This window comes from Pezoporus flaviventris, unplaced genomic scaffold (genome assembly GCF_033815535.1).
Source record: "Pezoporus flaviventris isolate CSIRO_AGI_PZ_B2104156 unplaced genomic scaffold, CSIRO_AGI_Pfla_v1 ptg000023l, whole genome shotgun sequence".
Taxonomy (NCBI): domain Eukaryota; kingdom Metazoa; phylum Chordata; class Aves; order Psittaciformes; family Psittacidae; genus Pezoporus; species Pezoporus flaviventris.
In genome coordinates this window covers 14,972,396-14,989,652 of record NW_026892571.1, presented here as the reverse complement: position 1 = coordinate 14,989,652, position 17,257 = coordinate 14,972,396, and the positions used below count along the sequence as shown (strand labels likewise).

The 17,257-nt window shown below is 48.1% G+C and overlaps 2 protein-coding genes across 9 annotated transcripts; one reads left to right on the top strand and one right to left on the bottom strand.

Moving 5' to 3' along the window:
• Positions 1-147: 147 nt before the first annotated feature.
• HNRNPH1 (heterogeneous nuclear ribonucleoprotein H1) lies at positions 148-16,410 on the bottom strand. Of its 8 annotated transcripts, none has more exons than XM_061456946.1 (14): positions 16,128-16,410; positions 9,007-9,066; positions 7,932-8,069; positions 6,883-7,038; positions 6,542-6,685; positions 4,926-5,064; positions 3,741-3,919; positions 3,440-3,511; positions 3,227-3,360; positions 2,920-3,055; positions 2,685-2,768; positions 2,505-2,555; positions 1,542-1,634; positions 148-957 (listed from the first exon to the last, which is right to left on the bottom strand). In XM_061456946.1, exons 1-14 carry the CDS (start codon positions 16,174-16,176, stop codon positions 833-835), a joined length of 1,560 nt encoding a protein of 519 aa, XP_061312930.1. In that variant the 5' UTR covers positions 16,177-16,410; the 3' UTR covers positions 148-832. The 8 variants fall into 8 exon arrangements, with proteins under 8 accessions (XP_061312930.1, XP_061312931.1, XP_061312937.1 ...); XM_061456947.1 differs by having other exon boundaries at positions 3,227-3,339; XM_061456953.1 differs by lacking the exon at positions 16,128-16,410 and adding an exon at positions 8,266-8,419 and having other exon boundaries at positions 9,007-9,039.
• LOC133271124 (deoxycytidine kinase 2) lies at positions 9,720-15,220 on the top strand. The gene is made up of 7 exons (XM_061456955.1): positions 9,720-10,050; positions 10,742-10,857; positions 11,092-11,285; positions 11,553-11,700; positions 11,944-12,059; positions 13,507-13,606; positions 15,089-15,220. Exons 1-7 carry the CDS (start codon positions 9,951-9,953, stop codon positions 15,110-15,112), a joined length of 798 nt encoding a protein of 265 aa, XP_061312939.1. The 5' UTR covers positions 9,720-9,950; the 3' UTR covers positions 15,113-15,220.
• Positions 16,411-17,257: the final 847 nt, after the last annotated feature.

Sequence of the window (17,257 nt, the reverse complement as noted above, 5' to 3'; positions counted from 1 at the left end):
CACCCTGGAGGTGCTGGTCACCACCACTGTCCCACTGGGGTGGAAATGCTCCTTAGGAGCAGTCACGCTGCTCATGGCAGGCACATGTTAGGTGTCAGAGTCCCCAAGGCCCCCCTCTACAGGCACAGCTACAAGAAGGAGGGAGAGTTCCAGTTTTTAAAAGGAAGATTTATTTAACAAGTTTCACTTAGCGCAATACACCTAAAAAGGAAATCACAATACAATGAAAGATTAAATCAAGGCCTCAGAATTGTATACGAACACCAAGACCCAAATCCTAAAGTAGCCGTATTGCGTCTCGACATGTTTCCCCATTAACTTAAAAAAAATCCAAAATAAAGAAGCTTTAACATGCCTTACAGGGTATTAAAAGAAAGAAACTAGAACTAACATGCCAAATGTTCACTTTGAATTTCAGACACAGCTCCTATAGCATCAGTTCTTTACAAAAAGAAGCATCTCCTTCCACATGTATTCAAAACAGTGTCGGATGTAATATGGTATAAGAGCAACATTTAACGTAATTCAAACAGCTTTAACCTAAATACGCTTATTACTGCTTAAATACACTCCTACAACAAAACTAACTTGAGAAACGCCCGAAGTTGTTTAACAGTTATAGTCTTTTACTCAACTCGGTTATTACATCCTAGGTGAATGGTTCGATTTCGGTATGTTCAAAAATACTGAACCTGAAGGGTTTTTAAAAGACCAATCGTGGGTTCACTGACAGTCAAGCAGAAATCACAAGCTCGTATTGCAAAACTGTTAAACTTAGTTTTTTGTTTTTTTGTTTTTTAAAAAAAGGATGTGACCAAAAGTCAGCGCTCGGTTACATTCCCCAGCCACCACTCATGTTGGACATGTTGGACATGCCGCCCATGCCGTTCACTCCCATGGACGCGCGATTCCCGCTGCTGTAGTAACTGCTGTTCATGGCGCCCTGGCTCCCGGGGTCTGGGGGGGAAACCGACAGCAGGTTCACAGCTGGTTCAGGCCGATTCGTAGCATCCTTCCCCCAACGCCTGTCCTTGCTGGGCCACCTCGTAAATACCGTCTACTGTGCCCAACGCTGCAAAGTGGCAGTTTACAGCTCCGTACCCAACGTCATGGAGTTTGTTGGTTGTTAATGAAAAGAGCCAGCTCTGTCTCACCCCGCTTCCGAGCTCAGCTGAACTGCCCCATGGAAGCGGGGAGGACCCAGCCTCCCATGTGCCCCATCCCCCCCCTTGCTTCATGCTGTATTGAAGCCAGGCTGGACTCCAGCTTCCACACCAAGAAAGCGAGCACAGCAACACAAGCCCAGAGACCACCACTTGCCGACCCCTTTCAGAATGGTTTCCCACTTTCCCATCCCCCAGCACCAAGTTTCCGCTTTGAATATATCCCCACCAGCTCCCCGTTAGTGCAGGTTCACACCAGCCAAGCAGTCAGCTTGCAGCACTGCCCAGCCTGAAGCACAACCCCTCGATGCCAGCGAGCAGCGCCATGAGCCTGCTCAGCCAGCTGCACCTTCTGACGCAGACAAAAGTTGCCCTTACCATAGCCACTGATGCTGCTCTGGCCGCCGTATCCACCTCCATAACCACCGCTCAGCTGCTGGTTGGCTGGGCCACCATAACTGGATTGGCTTCCTTTGGAGTTAAGGATAGAAGCGGTAAGAGTTTGCTTGTCCAAGTCTGCTTATTTTTTCACCTCAAGCTCACTAAGGGTTTACTTGTGCAGCTTCTAGGGGCTATAGGTAGTGGGATCAATCTGCTATTGTGTATCACAGACACTCCAACAGAGTTGAGCTCTTACACAGGACTGCAGCTGTCATCAACACACTGACTCATCAAATGGAGTCACCCCAGCACATTCCCTGGCACGGACTCAGTCCCATTCCAGACCGGCTGTCTATCATGGCAGCACTATGGCTCACCACACAGGGGACCTCTGCTTCAGCTCACCAACCACTGCTCTTCACCTCATCACTTGTCTATGCTCCTGTAACACTTGCCATTAAAACACCAGCACTAACTCCAAGCATTTTGTTATCTAAGTACTACAACCCCAACCAACCCCCCAAAACCCAACCACCACTATGATCTCCAAGAAACCAGACAAGTCAGGTATCAAGAAGGGTATCTGCTCTACAGAGTGGCATTGCTTGTTTAACTCATGTTGCAAACAGTTTAGATTTTCAAACACTCCTGGAGTTTGCTAGAGCAATCCAGGCAGTCTCTCCAAATTCCAAATCAGTTTTTCCCTTACCACCAAGCCCAGACTTGAACAGCAGGTCACAGGTGGTGCCACAGATACACCCTCCATCACCAGATGACATTCCAGTTTCCAAAACCAAGGGAGAGGGAAGTAAGGTAAGAGCACAGGCATCCCCTACACTGCTTTCACACCACCACCACCCTTCCCAAGAGCCTCTCACCCCACTACTCACACCACAGTCAGCATCACAGTTTATTCATCCTATTAATTGTTTGAATGTATTCCAAAAAGGTATATCGTACCTGCCAATGTGCTAGTGTTCCAATCTTGGACTACCCCTTCCGATTCCTTGACTGTGTGATTAAGACAGAATGTTGGATTTCAGTTTTTGTGCCAGGCACAGAACAAGCAGGAGCTGTACAACATGAGCCAGCTTCATTAAATATCAAGTGCTGGCTCAGCAGCACACTGTCTACACATACCCATTGCGCCCATCATCTGACTGCCATAGGCACCACCACTTCCTCCTGCTGTAGAATTCAAGAAGAGTTCTACATATCTGTGTTCTGGAAGAAGAAGAATTTGCCATGAGAACATTTTACATGAACCCCACAGAGTCTGCCACACTATGAGCCGGCCTGCAGGAACACCACCAGCCCTCCAGTGAGAGGAGAGGCACAGCAGCGCTGCTCCCCCTTGAAGAACAGGCGCACTTACGCATATTTGCCTTGTCTTTGGACATCGCAGCCACTGCATCCTCATGAGTAGCAAACTCCACATCTGCCTCTCCAGTTACTCTGCCATCTGGTCCGATTTCAATGTGTACTCTTACAGGGTTCAGAGGTGAGAAGAACTACACGGAACAGTCACAAAGATTAAAACGCACCAACGCAAGAGCTGAGTTCCACAGCAAACTGCTTCCTCTTAACAGAGCACTCGTTAACTGCTGTGCCATAGGCACCTCCAGTAATGGGTATGGAATGTGGAAGCCATGCACTGGGAGAAGGGTGGCTCTGGGACTCACGTTATAGATGTCATTCTCCGTAGCTCTGTAGGGCAGCCCTCTCATGTGGACACAGTGGCCAGTCGTGCTCTGGAAGGTGGACGTCCCGTCGCCGTATCTGTGGTCCGACATCCCTGCAGAGAAGAGAGTCCATTCTAGGTCTTTCAGATGTATTTTAGGTTCTTTTGAGACGTATTGTAAGTTCAGTTACTATTCCTATTAGAGATCTCTTACCTCTTCCAAATCTATCAGAACCAAAACCATAGCCATCATTATACCCATTGTAGTCATCATAACCTCCATAACCTATAAATAGATTGGACAACATGTTCATTTCAACTACAGAAAAATCCAAATGCACACGAGCACACTGCAGACAACTAGTATTAGGAAGTTTCTTTTCTTCTAGGAGAAATAAAGCGAACGACATATACACAGATACAAACCAGCGATTACGAAGTATGGAGGACACTACCAGGTCCAAGTGCTGCTGCTTCTCAGATGAGCAGCCCTCTCTTGGACACCATCTACTTACCTCCTCCGTAGGCTCCACGCCTCATCCTTTCCAAGCTACTTCCTCTACCAAGACTGTTATATCCACGTGTGAGACCAGGTCTGTCGTAAGGACCAGGTCTCTGCATTGCCAGCAGCTTGCGTGGAGGGTCGTAGTGAGTGCGCACCTCTGCTCGACTACTCTTGAAGATCTCAATGTACCTACAAAGCGTTTCCACAGAGAAAAGTCAGGCTTTAATTCCTTCCACAAACACAACTTTACATTAAAACAAGCCATTCAGTCATAGCCTTGAAACTGGCAGTGTATTTTAAGCCAGGTTTCTTTACATTATGTAGGCAATGACATACTATTTTAAGCACTACATTACTTCCAAATCAGTGTATTTTCAAGAAATTACAATTACTGAAGGGTTTACATGCTCCTAACATACTTTGCAGTATCCCAACCTTAAGGGTGGGGGAGCAATATTGATTCCCAACCCTCCTCCCCCCAAATTTAAAGTGTTAGTCAGAAAAAAAAAAACACAGGAGGGACTGCGTCCACTCAACTCAGCACTGTTTTGCTCACATGGCAATGGAAATAGAGGGTTAAACACCTGGCCTCCACCAGGACTTCAACCCATCAGGATGCTACAAGAAGCTTGGCATATGCTACTGAACCCAGCCTATGCTTCAGAGACTCAGCATAGGCAAAAAGTGCATGCTTCAATGAAAAATAGTCACAAGTCAAATAGAATAAAACCCCTTTGTGACAATTTCTTGAAAGCTATGCTTATTACATTGAAGATTAATACAGTAAGTAAAATTTGTTACATTTCAACTTATAAGACAAGTTTAGAAAGTATCACATTTTCTTATGGTAGTAAGAGTACTGTGCATGTCTTTAGAGCTAAAGGCATAATTGGTGCTATTTGAGAAGTTAAAGCCATAGTCTCTCAACTTTGTCACATTCAAGCTATCAAGTTTTGTACTCTCCATTATTACCCAGATTCCAAAGCACATTTCAGCTTGGCCCAATTTCATCTTTCATTTTGGGTAGATCCAAACAGCCTGTCCCACAGGCACATTAGCAATAGCTTTACTTATAGCCAAGTTAGAGACCAGCAGAGTGTTTCTGGTGAGATGTTAAAGCTTTCAGAAGAGAGAATATGGATTTAATGGTTTACCATAAGAAAAGTGACAGAGCCAACCAACCATCCATCCCCACCTGTGCCCTATTCTTTCCTTGTGTTTCTTTAGAGCCTTTTCAGCTATTTCCTGTGAAGCAAACTGCACGAAGGCCTCCCCCGTACTCCTCCCCTGGAAGTCCACCGGCAATGTTATCCCATTTGGCACGATTTCCAACCCTTCAACCCAAGGACAAATAACCCCAGTAGGGGGGCAATATTAACATCACAAGCCCAGTCATGAGTTCTTATAGCTTTAAATACACCAGAATTTTAACACTTGTAAGTGAATGGTATGTTGAGTCCAGAACAGAAGAAAAAGCATGTCAACAACATACCATTCAGTTTATGTTCTTAACGCACCCTGCAGAGCACAGAAAACATTCTGAGTGTCAGGGACAACTCCTCAGAACAGGCATCTAATGCAGGGCGCATTAAGAAGTTCACATATTATTACAAACCTTCAATTCTGTGAAAGTATTTAAGATGAACTTTAACTTAAATTCAAACACAGCAAGTTAAACAGCTCTATATATGACAAGTATTTTTACTAGAAGTCACTCAGGTAAAATTATTAGTCTTATGCAAACATCAGTTTCAGCATTAATTTCTTTTATCTTTAGGAGTGCTTAATTAAGAAAAAAATCATGAAGTAATTTCAAAAGTATTAGTTTCTGAACAGAAGAGGCACATTTTGTATATTAAGCACATTAACAGTTTTTAAAGCTTGAATTACATAACCATGTAAGAAAGAAACAACTTAAAATGCACATGCTCAGGAATTGCTCTTGTTCGAAATATACGGATTTAGAAAACAAAAAATAAATTCTGAAGTTGCAAAATCGGAAATATTTATACCGTATTTTAAAGCAAAATAGCGAACTCCATCATATCCTGCTATAGCAAAACATTTCAGCTAATTTTAAACGCTCACATTTAGAAATTTACTACTTTGAAACACTAACAAGTTAAACCCTAAATCAGCAGATTTCTTTCTCAGGCATTTATAATAGTATTCCAGTTCATAAAACATACAACAGCTGTAAAAAAGTGAAAACGAGTCAACGCAAAACAAAGTTTTTATGGATGATGAGATAAAGTTAGACAAAACCAAAGACTGTTTCAGGGTTCTTTCCCCAGGAAGCAGAACGGGAAGATCCGTACTTGGGCAGAGTTCAGCACGTTGATGTTTTTCTGGAATCTTACTCAATACTAACTCTATGTTTCTGAGAGGCCATGCACACACTGCACACCCTTCCTCAAACCCTGCTCCTGTACTGAACCCAGCACTAGGGGTGTTGTACAGCCTCTGCTGAACAACATGAGCCACCTGAGACTGGGGGTGGAAATATCCTCCCACCTGAACTGTTCACTTTGAATTTAGAAAGTGAAACACTTGTTTTCTGCTACCCTTACTTGGGACTGTATGTCCCATTAAATATAAATGAGAGCTGATTTTTTGAGTTCCCTCAATTATTTAGTAAGTACTTTAGGAATTGAGCCTTCAAGCCCAGATAAGTAACAAGAACTGTTTGTTTATTTTTAACACCCATCAGTTACTGCTGGAAATACTACTGGGCATCCATGGCTGCTTGGTTATTGTTTTCTTTTTAGCATAAACCAATAGCGCTATAGCTACTACTTTAATCCCACATACCTGAAAAAAACTGTACAATTTCTTCTTTACTACAGCCAAATGGGAGTCCTCTAAGACGTACAAAACCATCATTAGCTGTATCAGGGCTGTTGGGACCAGTATGCTTCAGAACCCAATCCATTTCAACGTTGTTTGACTTGAAAACTGTAAAAGGCACTTAGAATTAATGCATTCTGGAATATGCAACAGTTGTAACAGCCATTTGCCTTGAAACTAGTCAAGTTATGACATACAAGTCCACTTGTCCTTTCACATGCATTTAAAAGAAATAAAAGGCAATTAACCAAAAACCCATTGAGCACAAACACATTTAGTCAGTTACAAAACCAACTGAGTCAAACCTTCAACATATCTGTGTCCCATTGTTTCTCTGTCTTTTTTAAGAGCCAATTTCACATCCTCCTCTGATTCGAGTTCAGCAAATGCTTCTCCACTTGGTCTGCCCTCCCTGGTGTAGATGAAACGGATTCCCAAAGCCCCATTCAGAATCTTGCAATCTGGAATTGAAAAAGGAAGGCCAAAATTGATTTAATTGTTACAGAAACACTGCAATGCTCTTTACACACTGTAAAGTGACTACAAGTTTCAGACATTCTGAAAGGAAAAGACTAACAACTACCATGTTATATCAAGAAGACAAAGCCAGCAATATTCTAGTTCTAATTTTGATAGTGACCAAAGGAATAACTAAAATCAAGTCACTCTTCTTGCAGACTCTGAGAATTAGCAAAACATGAAGGATAAATGCAAATTAGCTGTTTTCGAAGGTTTACTGCCTCAAGTCAAGTTCATGTGTTGGCCGTAGCTGATATAAGACTTTCTCATCAGCATGAACTGAAGCAAGAAGTAATATCAATCAACAGAAGTGTAATGAACTGAATGAGAACAAAGTCCAATACACCAAATTCCCGAGGCATTTTAAGATCCCCAGCCACTGAGAAAAGTATGTATTTATCACAGCTGTTTACTACTGTAAAACGTTAGTCATTTACAGAATGTTAATAATTAGGAGGAAGTACACAACACATTGAGCACTTCACACAAGACATCCTATTACGACAACATCAAAAACTAAATCGATTAGTTCAATCAAATTTCGAAGTTTTCTGAGAGCTTCTTTCTTCATGCTGCTCAGGAAACTAAGGCAGCTGTGCATATCCCAGTGACTTGATGACTGAGGTCCTTTATGTCTAGTTCCTGCTGTCTACAGCATGGCTTTCCACACCACGTCCTAGCTGAGGCACCTTCTGCATTACAAACTTTATCAGCTACTGAAATTCCCTAAACACTTTTTGGAACTGTTCACTGCAGCATTCCCACTACCACAGCATCCCCAGGAGGAACCCAGGATTGACAGCCCAGCCCCTCATCCCCTCGCAGTTCTGCTTACCGGAGAAAAACCTCTGCACCTCCTCAGTGGAGCAGGACCAAGGCAGCCCCCTGACCTTCACCACATATCCCTCACTGCTCTCCGTGTTCAGCATCACATTGGGGGTGAGGCTTGGCTCCGTCTCGGTTTCAGTGGTTGCTAGAAGAGCAAAACAGGCCCCTTGAGACGCTGCACAGCACGGCCGCCACCCGCACCCCCTCAGAGCGCCCGGCGGCCCCCCTGACCTGTGCCCACCCACCCCCGAGCCTCCTCTACCTCGGACCGCTGCCCACCTCACACACACAGAGCCGCTCCCGCCCCCCGGCCCGTGCCCAGCCCCCGTCCCCGCACGCACACATGGTGGGGCTCCGCGGTGGTTTTAGGGCTCCGAGCCTGATCCGCTGTCCGGAGAGCGCCTAGTCCCAGTCAGGCGGCAGCGAGCGGGCGAGCCTGTGGCGAGAGCGCGCTAGGAAATGGCGGCGGGTACTCCCGCTTCCGCTGGGCCGGGCCTTCCGCCGCACAAAGAACCCAGGTCAAAGACACCTCTCTGGTGGGCCCAACGACTCACAGTCCCCGCGGACGCGCACCGTGGCCAGCAGAGGAGCGGCGTGTGGCGAGCGGGACCGCGAGCTGCCCCTGCGGCGACCACCGGCTCCCGAGCGGGGCTGCGGCGTGGCTGCGGGGCGCATGCGCGGATACACGCCGAGTGCCCCTGCCCCGCCCGCGCATGCTCCACAGCACCGCGCCACTCCGCTCCTCCCCCACGGTTACGCATGCGTCCTCACTAATCTCTGGTTCCCCCACCCCCCGCCCTGCTCCGTGCGCATGCGTCGCCTGCCTGCCCGCTCTCAACAAAGCCATAGCGCGCACTACCGCGCACAGCGCGGGCCGGGCCTGCGCGCATGCGCCTCAACGCCGCTCTACACACACTGCCCGCGGCTCCCACCTCCCTCCGCCTCCGCCCTCCCTCCGGGGCCGCCGGTGTGCGGGGTAAGAGGGGAAAAGGAGATGGGGGGGACCGGTACCGACATTCGCCATCGGCACGGCGAGCGAGTAGTCTGGCTGAACAAAGAGATGTGCGGGAACTAGCACTTACCAGCTTCAAATGCTGACGCTACCCCACGTGAAACAATCTGCTCGCTTCGGTCACTGAAGCCTGGTGTGTTTGTAGGAGATGGGGAAAGAAGAGACATGGGTCACAATTATCATAAGAGAAAGGAAAATATAACTCCCTCCCATCTCCTCCAGACACACCAGACCTAGCTAGGTTTCACCCTGAACCTCATTATCATACACGCAACATGAAGGTACAGAAATAACTGCAGCAGTGCAACCTCAGCTTAAACCTCTTCTAAAAATCCTCCTTTTTTTTTTTTTTTTTTTTACCCTAGGAAGAAGACACAGCTTCAGCCTGTCCATACGGGTAATGGAGAATCCATCTGTGCCAGGAGTTTAACAGACTCGAGATCAGGCATGCCCATACCGACACGGGGATTTTGGAGGCATGAAGCAAAGCTGCCCAGTGTGGCATCTAACCCTGCACTGCGCTGGCTGAGCTCCCTTCCCCATCGATACCAAAACTGATAAACAGCCCTAAGCTAAACCACATGGCCTCACTTCTTGTGTAACTATGCAAAATGTTAAATATATCAATACAGGTCAGCAACAACTACCTCCCCCCAGAGCTGGAGACTTTTTGGAAGAAGGTGAGGGAGGGGCATTCTCAAGTTTGTCTCTAAATCAAACAGAAAACTCGTTAATGCAAATGAAATCACTAAGTGGGACCTCTCTCTATCGTAACTTCCTCAACAGAGCAGCCCTGCTTGATTTCACTCGCTAACGCCAGTTTTAAAAGCCCTGAAGGCAGCAGAAGCTCTGAAAAGGCGGCCGGGCGGGAACGGCGGCGGAAGGGGCAGAGAACGCCTCCGCCTCTTCCCGGGGAGTGGTAGCGGGAGGGGGCCATCCCGCCCACCAGTTGGCGGGAGACTTAAAGTGGGCTGGAACAGCCGGGAACGCTGAGTGCTCCCGCCTGGTGCAGCCATGTCCACCCCGGCCAAGCGACACTGCCACAGCACCACCGGCTCCCTCGACTCCAGCTTCCAGAAGCGCCTCAAGAAGATTTCTATCGAGGGTAACATCGGTGAGCACAGAGACGGGGAGGGGGAAGAACCAGCGCTTGTGGCCGTTGGGATCGCAGGACAGGCCACCCTGAGGTGGCGTGGGCAGTGGGGGAGGCGCTGTGGGAGAGGGGCGCTGAGGGCCCTATTCCACCCACCTATACAGGAAGGCGGGGGGGGGTCCTGTTGATCCGAGACCGGCTCCCGGCGCCATGGCCGGGGTACGGGAGCGTCCGTTCCAGCGAGGGGGAAGCGCTGGCGTTAACGGCCGTTGGGTGTGCTCCGAGGCGGTAACCTCCGGGCACACAAACACAAAGGCCCCCCGGGGACCGAGCGCAGCGCCCCAGCTCAGTACTGCGCCACACGCGCCGCGCATGCGCGGAGCCGTTCTCCCGCCGCTGCTCGGCGATGGCGCGCACTGAGCCCCGCCCCGGCTCCTAAGATGGCGGCGCAAGGCTCCACCACGGCCTTTATCGGCTGCCTGGCCCCGCTGCGGCCTCCTGGCGACAGCGATTACAGCCGTTTTCTCGGAACGTGCACCTGCAGCACGGTGCAGGCAAATCAAACATCCCCTCCCCTGCCCCGGGCGCCGTGCAGCTCCACACCAGAAACACCATGGCCGCATTGCCTGCGGCCTCCTTCACAAACCTCACGACTGCCCGTCTAACACCAGTCTAACCTGCACCCCCAGTGAGCTTTTCCCATCTTCTGCAGCTGCAGGGAAGTCAACGTTTGTCAAGCTACTAGAGAACCACAGTGATGAGTGGGAGATCATCCCCGAACCCATTGCCAAGTGGTGCAACATCCAGACAGCTGAAGAGGAGCATGAGGTAGGTGTGCTGCTCTGGGGAGCTTGGGCAGAGAGATGGATCACACACTGCAGTGAACAGCCAGGGAGCCATACCAGAATTTAGCTATCCAGTCATCCCCACTATCATACACCAACTGGCCAGACAGACTGTAAAGGAAGATACTACTGAATCCAATTCCAAATAACCCCTACTCAAGGCAAAAGAATAAAATCCTGTAAATATGCTGGTATTAAATTTTCTCTTGTCCCCCAGGAACTTTCAACATCTCAGAAGAGCGGAGGGAATCTACTCCAAATGCTCTATGACAAACCCACACGATGGGCTTACACATTCCAGACTTATGCCTGCCTGAGCAGAGTGAGAGCACAGTTAAAACCTGTCTCAGCCAAACTTCAGGAAGCAGAACACCCAGTGCAGTTCTTTGAGAGATCTGTGTACAGTGACAGGTAATTACTCTCACAATGCACAAGGGTTTAGATTAACAGCTCCAGGTCTTTATGACAAAGATCTGGAGCTGGGAAAACACTCAATATTAAACTATAATCTGCAAGGAGCAGGTTTGATTCAACAGTGGGAGGTGGATGGGACTCAGAGTACTTCATGAATGACAGAGTAGGCAGCTGCATGCATTTAAGTATCACTATTCTGATTCAGTCAATTTTAGTAGTTCCCTTTGGTCATTCCTGGCCTGAGACTAATGTCCTTCTTTGCAGATATGTATTTGCTTCTAACCTGTTTGAGTCTGGAAACATTAATGAAACAGAGTGGGCTATTTATCAGGACTGGCACTCATGGCTTTTGAATCAGTTTGAATCAGATATAGAACTGGATGGCATGATCTACCTAAGAACCACACCTGAGGTAGGTTCACTAAAGATGAAATAATAAGAACTAGATGTTTAGCTGAAGTGGCTCAAGTTAAAATAACTTTTTAAAAGGCAACCAAAACTAATTTTAGATGTAACTTATGTTCAGCCAAGCATTTAAATCAATTGTAACATCTAACATTACTCTTTCCAATTTAAGGACCATTTAATCTGTTCAGTTGATTTAACCTTTAACACATGATTAGTATTTGGTCTTACACTTTTTTCCTCCCCCCAGAAATGCATGGAAAGGCTACAATTGAGAGGAAGAGAGGAGGAGCAAGGAATTGAACTTGAGTATTTGGAAAACCTCCACTATAAACATGAAACCTGGCTTCACGAAAGGACTATGAGGTATGAATCCATTTTCTATAGGCAAGTTTCAACTTACAGGCAAGGCTCTTACCTGTTTTGTGCTGAAGCTAATTAGGGATAAAACTAAATTTAGACCCATTCCAGGTTTTTTGCCACAGAGATACTGGTTCTAGGTTCCATGCAGAGGGAAACTTATCTTGGCAAGAAAGTAAAAATTGCCAAGAGATGGAACTTCATCTGCTTTAAAGCCTAGTTAAGCATTAGCTTCAACTCCAGCAAGGATATGCTTTTTGTTAACTGGAAGTACACAGGAATACAACAGAGCTGAAGGGGTGTTCAGTCACTGTTCACCTAAGTTACCCACTTAGCAGGTTCTCATTCCAATGTAAGGGAGGGCAAGGTCCCAGCTAGCTTTCAACTAGAGTATATTTCAACAAGGGTTAAATATTAATCCTAGCTTCAAAATAAACAATGAGCAGAAAGGCTTTTGGCAGGCACTAAGCAAGACAATCAGCAACTAAGTCATCTCAATATACTTTCCCACCCCAGCTGCCTTACTCTTACTAGTTTCCCCAGCCCAGGCCTCTCAAAATAGGAAGCAGATTATACTTCTCCCTTGAGAAGCCTGGAATGCTCTACTGAATGGGAAGCATAACAATTCCAGGAAATGTTATCAGTCACATCTACTTTCCTAAGCTTAATGTAGGACAACCCAGACGCTTAAGAGACAAGAAGGCACTGCATATTGTGGAATTCTGGGACCATTTACCTTGTATATTCATTTCAAGCTCATGAGCAAGCATTTCCTACATTTTTCAGGAACATTTAAGTCTGTAAAACACAAGTTACAATAGAATGGTGGTTCTGCACACATACTGCATTTTAGAAATGCTTTTCACACCTACAAAGAGAGAGTAACTACTGCTTTAAGGGAACAACCATCCAGTTGCACAACTACTGCTCCCATCTGCTTGTAGCCAGAATAGTCTTATCTCCCAGCCATTTTAAATACCAGTCTTAGAACTTGTTTAAGAGGTCCTCCCCACAAAAGGAAACTTTAAAACTGCATCTTAGTAAATGGATTAGTAGTTAGTTAACTAGACTGGGAGAAACACAGGGCAATATTAGTTTTTTTAAATGCTCTTCCCAAAATCATAATGCTGATAATTGATTCCATAGCAAAAAGAATGGAGCAAATGAAGTTAAGGTAAGAAGCTTAAACCATCTCTTCTACCCTACTTGTACAATAAAAATAGATATTAAAAGGCCAGATTTGTGAACTACATTAGTTAGAGTAATACAATGCTGACTGGGTTGTATAAGAGCAATTAAGGACAGGCTTATACTTAAGTCCTGGGATCCAGTACATGTGGTAATCTGAGTAATGCTGCACCCTTAGGATGACTTGGAAAGCAACCAAAGAGCTAGACTGCTTTATACACACTGCTTTATACCATTTACTAGCATTACGTTTCTCATTTAACAGAGTTGACTTTGAGAACCTTAAGGAGATTCCCGTTCTAGTTTTGGATGTTAATGAAGATTTTAAGAATGACAAGATTAAACAGGAGTACCTGATCGATAAGGTGAGCATTAAATAATGTTTCCTCCTATCTGCTTTTCATCTGCAGTCGTAGCTTCAGGTTATCAAATTACATTTTTGAACTGCATGAAGTGCTTGTCTGGGGCTAGTATGGTCAGTCTCCTTCACAGACTTAGAAAGTTACATGGCTGCAGAAAAGGCTTTTCGCTTTTCTTCATGAGGAATTGTGAGGATAAGGAGGTGGCATTAAAACAACTAAAGGGAAAATTGTTTTTAAAAGGGGAGCAGTTGCAGGGGATCCAAGTACACAGCAGCTGGCTTAGTCAGACTACCCCCTGCCAAGTCTGTGCTGCCACACTGTTCATTAAGTAGTTCACAGAATGATACTGTCCAAGTTCTGTCAGCCATGATGTCCTCAGAGAATCCTGCAGTCAGCTTAGAGCTGACTCAAGGGATCTATGGTCTTCCTGGACTGAGCGCAATACATCTGACTCGCAGAGATAACTAAACCTTTTACATACTTCTCAATGCCTTAAGTGACATTTCTAAGAAAAGCTGGGAGGGAGGGTCAACAGCCATTTGAGGGAACAAGGTGATAATAATTACATCACTTGACTCAAAATGGTGTTTGTTAGGTAAGAGTTAGGAACTAAGTGCCTAAAGGAGTGCTGCTGGAGGCATGTGCTGTGTAGTACCTAGACCACACCAGATCAAACCCTAGCCTCCCAATATTTAAAGGCATGGGGCTCATCTCCAGTCTTCCAAGGAGAGCTGCAATATTAGTTATTATCCCGGGACACATTACCTTTTCTTTACCACTGCCCCAACAAGACTGTTCTTGTAAGATGGACAGAAGTACCTTACTCCCAAACTGTACAAACCATTTTCTCCATCTTGTTGTGTGTCATCCATTTGAGATTACTGAAGAATGACTCCTTCAAGTCAAGCCTAATTCCTCCAATTAAGTATTTCTATATAAACTGGAAAGGGGAGCACAAGATTCAGTTGTGGAGGTATTTGTTGTTACATTATATCCTCATGGACACTAACAATTAACATCTTACAATTATGAGCCAGACTACATACACTCATTACATGCTTACTCCCCTCACATGCAGTATATGAAAGGTCAGCTCCACTCTCAGTTTGGGGCAGGGGTACTGTACCATGCTTAAAGTTCTGCCTGGTAGTTGGTTTAGTTTTCAGACAATCCCTCTCTTCATAGGCAAGAACTACCTAATGAAGTAAAACTCATTTTTCTTTAATGAGGTAACATTCCATAAAGCATTCCAGAAGCTGCCTTTCAGATGTACCTGTTATTTTAGAATAATTAAAGTCAATTCTACCTAGACAAATCTCAGGCTGTCACATGCTGTACTGAAAAACATTTCACATCATGAATTACACAGAGAGAGGCAGAACAGCACTAGGGACTGTTGCAGACCATTTGTTCGCTAAGAACAAATTGGGAAAAGCCTAGTGACTTTTCTAATGCAGCAAATATATTTGCTTTCTGTTTTCACAGGTCAAGTCTTTCCTGACTTCTTAGGATGATGAAAATTGATTTGAATGTCAAGTTCTTGAAGGTCAAGAGTTACACTTATCAATCAGCATGTTAATTTAAACTGAATGCATCACATGTATAGCTTATTTTAAGGCAAGATCAAAATGCAAAGGATGGTTTGGTTGGGATTTTTGCTAGTCTTACCTGTGCAGGTTTTGACATAATTTTCTGTCTAGTTAAACAAATATGGAATGCTTTGATAATATATTTTATGTCTACTCTTTGCTGTTTATAATAAATTAATACCGACTAAAAACTGGCTTCAATAACAGAGGAGTTAAGCTGTTGCCAGCGGCTGACACAGCAGCACACAGGCGAGAGGCACTGAGGCAGAGTTGTTTTGCAATAACTGGCATAGTTCACCATTTTAAGACGAGACTGTTATGGCGTCCACAAAGCTTTACTTTCAACTTCTGCTTTATTGAAGGGCTCTTTTCACAGCACTTGCACTACTTAGTGATGGACGCTACTGTAGTCGCAAGGGTTACACCTGTAACGAGCTGCAGTTCACACATCTCTCGTTTACCACCACCCCCCGAATAAACAAATTCCCCTCCTCCATTTTCCTCTCACTCCCCGCCCCGTGACAGCAGGGAGCAGGCGGGGAAGGACCCGCCGGCGCTTGCACCGGAGGCGGCAGCGGGACAACGACCCCGCAACCGCCCTCCCCTCCCCCGCCCGAGCGCAGCCGCCGCCCCGAGGCCCCGCCGAGCTCCGCGGCCGCCACGACGCACGCGGCGGGGGGAGGGGAACGGTTGGGCGCACGCGGCTGGGCCAGACTAGGCCTAACCGCCCCCCTTATCCCCCACCTCCCGCCGGGGTCGCGCCGGTGGCGCTGTGCGCGGCCTCCCCCCGCCGCCAGCAGGCGCCAAGGAGGGGCTCGAAGGCGCCGGGGCCCCGGATCGGGTGGAACCGGCCGCCCCACCCCCATCCGCCCCACCTCCCGCTTTCCCCTCGCCACAGCCACCACCCCACCCCACCCCCCCCAGCCGGGCCTTACCCAAGCCGGGGATCTCGCCCTCGGTCTCCTCAGTGTGACAGGGGTCCATCTTGGCCGCGCCTTTCCCCACAGGGGCCGCGAGAAGACAAAGCTCGGTGGGGGCGCTCGGGAGCTGCGCAAACGGAAACAAAAGCTCAGCGGCCGCCGAAGGGACGCTCCAGCGAGCCCGGATCGAGGCGTTTCGGCCGCTTCTTCCCTGCGCTCACGGGGATGCGGCACGATGAACCCGCGGCCTTCCCCCGGCCCAACCCGCCTGCTCGCTCCTGCGCACCGGCCCCTCCGAGCCTATAAATAGCCAGCGGGCGCGCTGCGCGGCGCGCTGACGTCACGCAGCGCCCGCCCCTGCCCCTGGCAGCCAATGGCAGCGTGACAAATTGAACCAGCCAGTCACGTCCGGCGCTCTTGCGCGCAGAGGGCGATGCGTAAGGGAAAGGGGGGGGGGGAGGGGGGGGAACGGCCGCCCCGGGGGGTGTCTCGTAACGGCTGCGGCGGGGACTGGCGACACGACCTCCCCCAGTGTCCCTCGGTAACCCCGGTGCCCGCGGCCCGGTCCGGCGGGACAGGCGCGACCCCTCTGCTCGGGGACCCGCCTTCGGGTGTTTCGCTACCCAAACCGCAAACATGGCGGCGGCTTTGTCCCTCCCGCCTGCCCCGCCGCGCCGATCGCTCCCCACCACCACCCCCCCGCCCCTCACCAGCTCCCGGCTCACGGCAGGCTGCGGCCCCGGCGCTCCGGCGACCAGCGGGGATCGGCGGCTCCGCGCACTGCAGCAACGCCCGCCGCCGTCAGGTGGGCCGGGCTCCGCCTCCCGCCGCGCCGGGGTAGCCGGGGGGAGTGGACACGCACGGGCACGGCGGGGCTCGGGCCCCCTCCCGAGAGGCTCTGCCTTGATCCTCGGGCCGCTCCGCTGGGGTGTAGGGTCACTGCCAGCCCCGGAGGCGGCGGGGGAAGGAAGGCGGCCTGCGGGAGGCCCTTGGGAAGGGGCTGCCTCGGAGTCCCCCGCAGTGCTGACAGTGAGGATGCGAACCGCAGCGGGCGAAAACCTGCTAAACCTTGACCCAAAGCGGCTGTCTGTGGGTTTGTTCGGGCTCGGGCAGGTTTATTTGTAGGATCTCCGCCTGGGAATCAC

Bases quoted from the DNA above. Each gene is read 5' to 3' on its own strand.
- HNRNPH1 (XM_061456946.1), bottom strand. From the start codon at position 16,176: ATGGACCCCTGTCACACTGAGGAGACCGAGGGCGAGATCCCCGGCTTG. The intron at 3,920-4,925 runs GTGGGGATGGAT...AACGCTTTGTAG, and splicing joins AAGGAAAGAATAGGGCACAG to GTACATTGAGATCTTCAAGA. The intron at 2,769-2,919 runs GTAAGTGCGCCT...TTCTTCTTCCAG, and splicing joins CAAAGACAAGGCAAATATGC to AACACAGATATGTAGAACTC.
- LOC133271124 (XM_061456955.1), top strand. From the start codon at position 9,951: ATGTCCACCCCGGCCAAGCGACACTGCCACAGCACCACCGGCTCCCTC. The intron at 10,858-11,091 runs GTAGGTGTGCTG...CTTGTCCCCCAG, and splicing joins CAGCTGAAGAGGAGCATGAG to GAACTTTCAACATCTCAGAA. The intron at 11,286-11,552 runs GTAATTACTCTC...CCTTCTTTGCAG, and splicing joins AGATCTGTGTACAGTGACAG to ATATGTATTTGCTTCTAACC.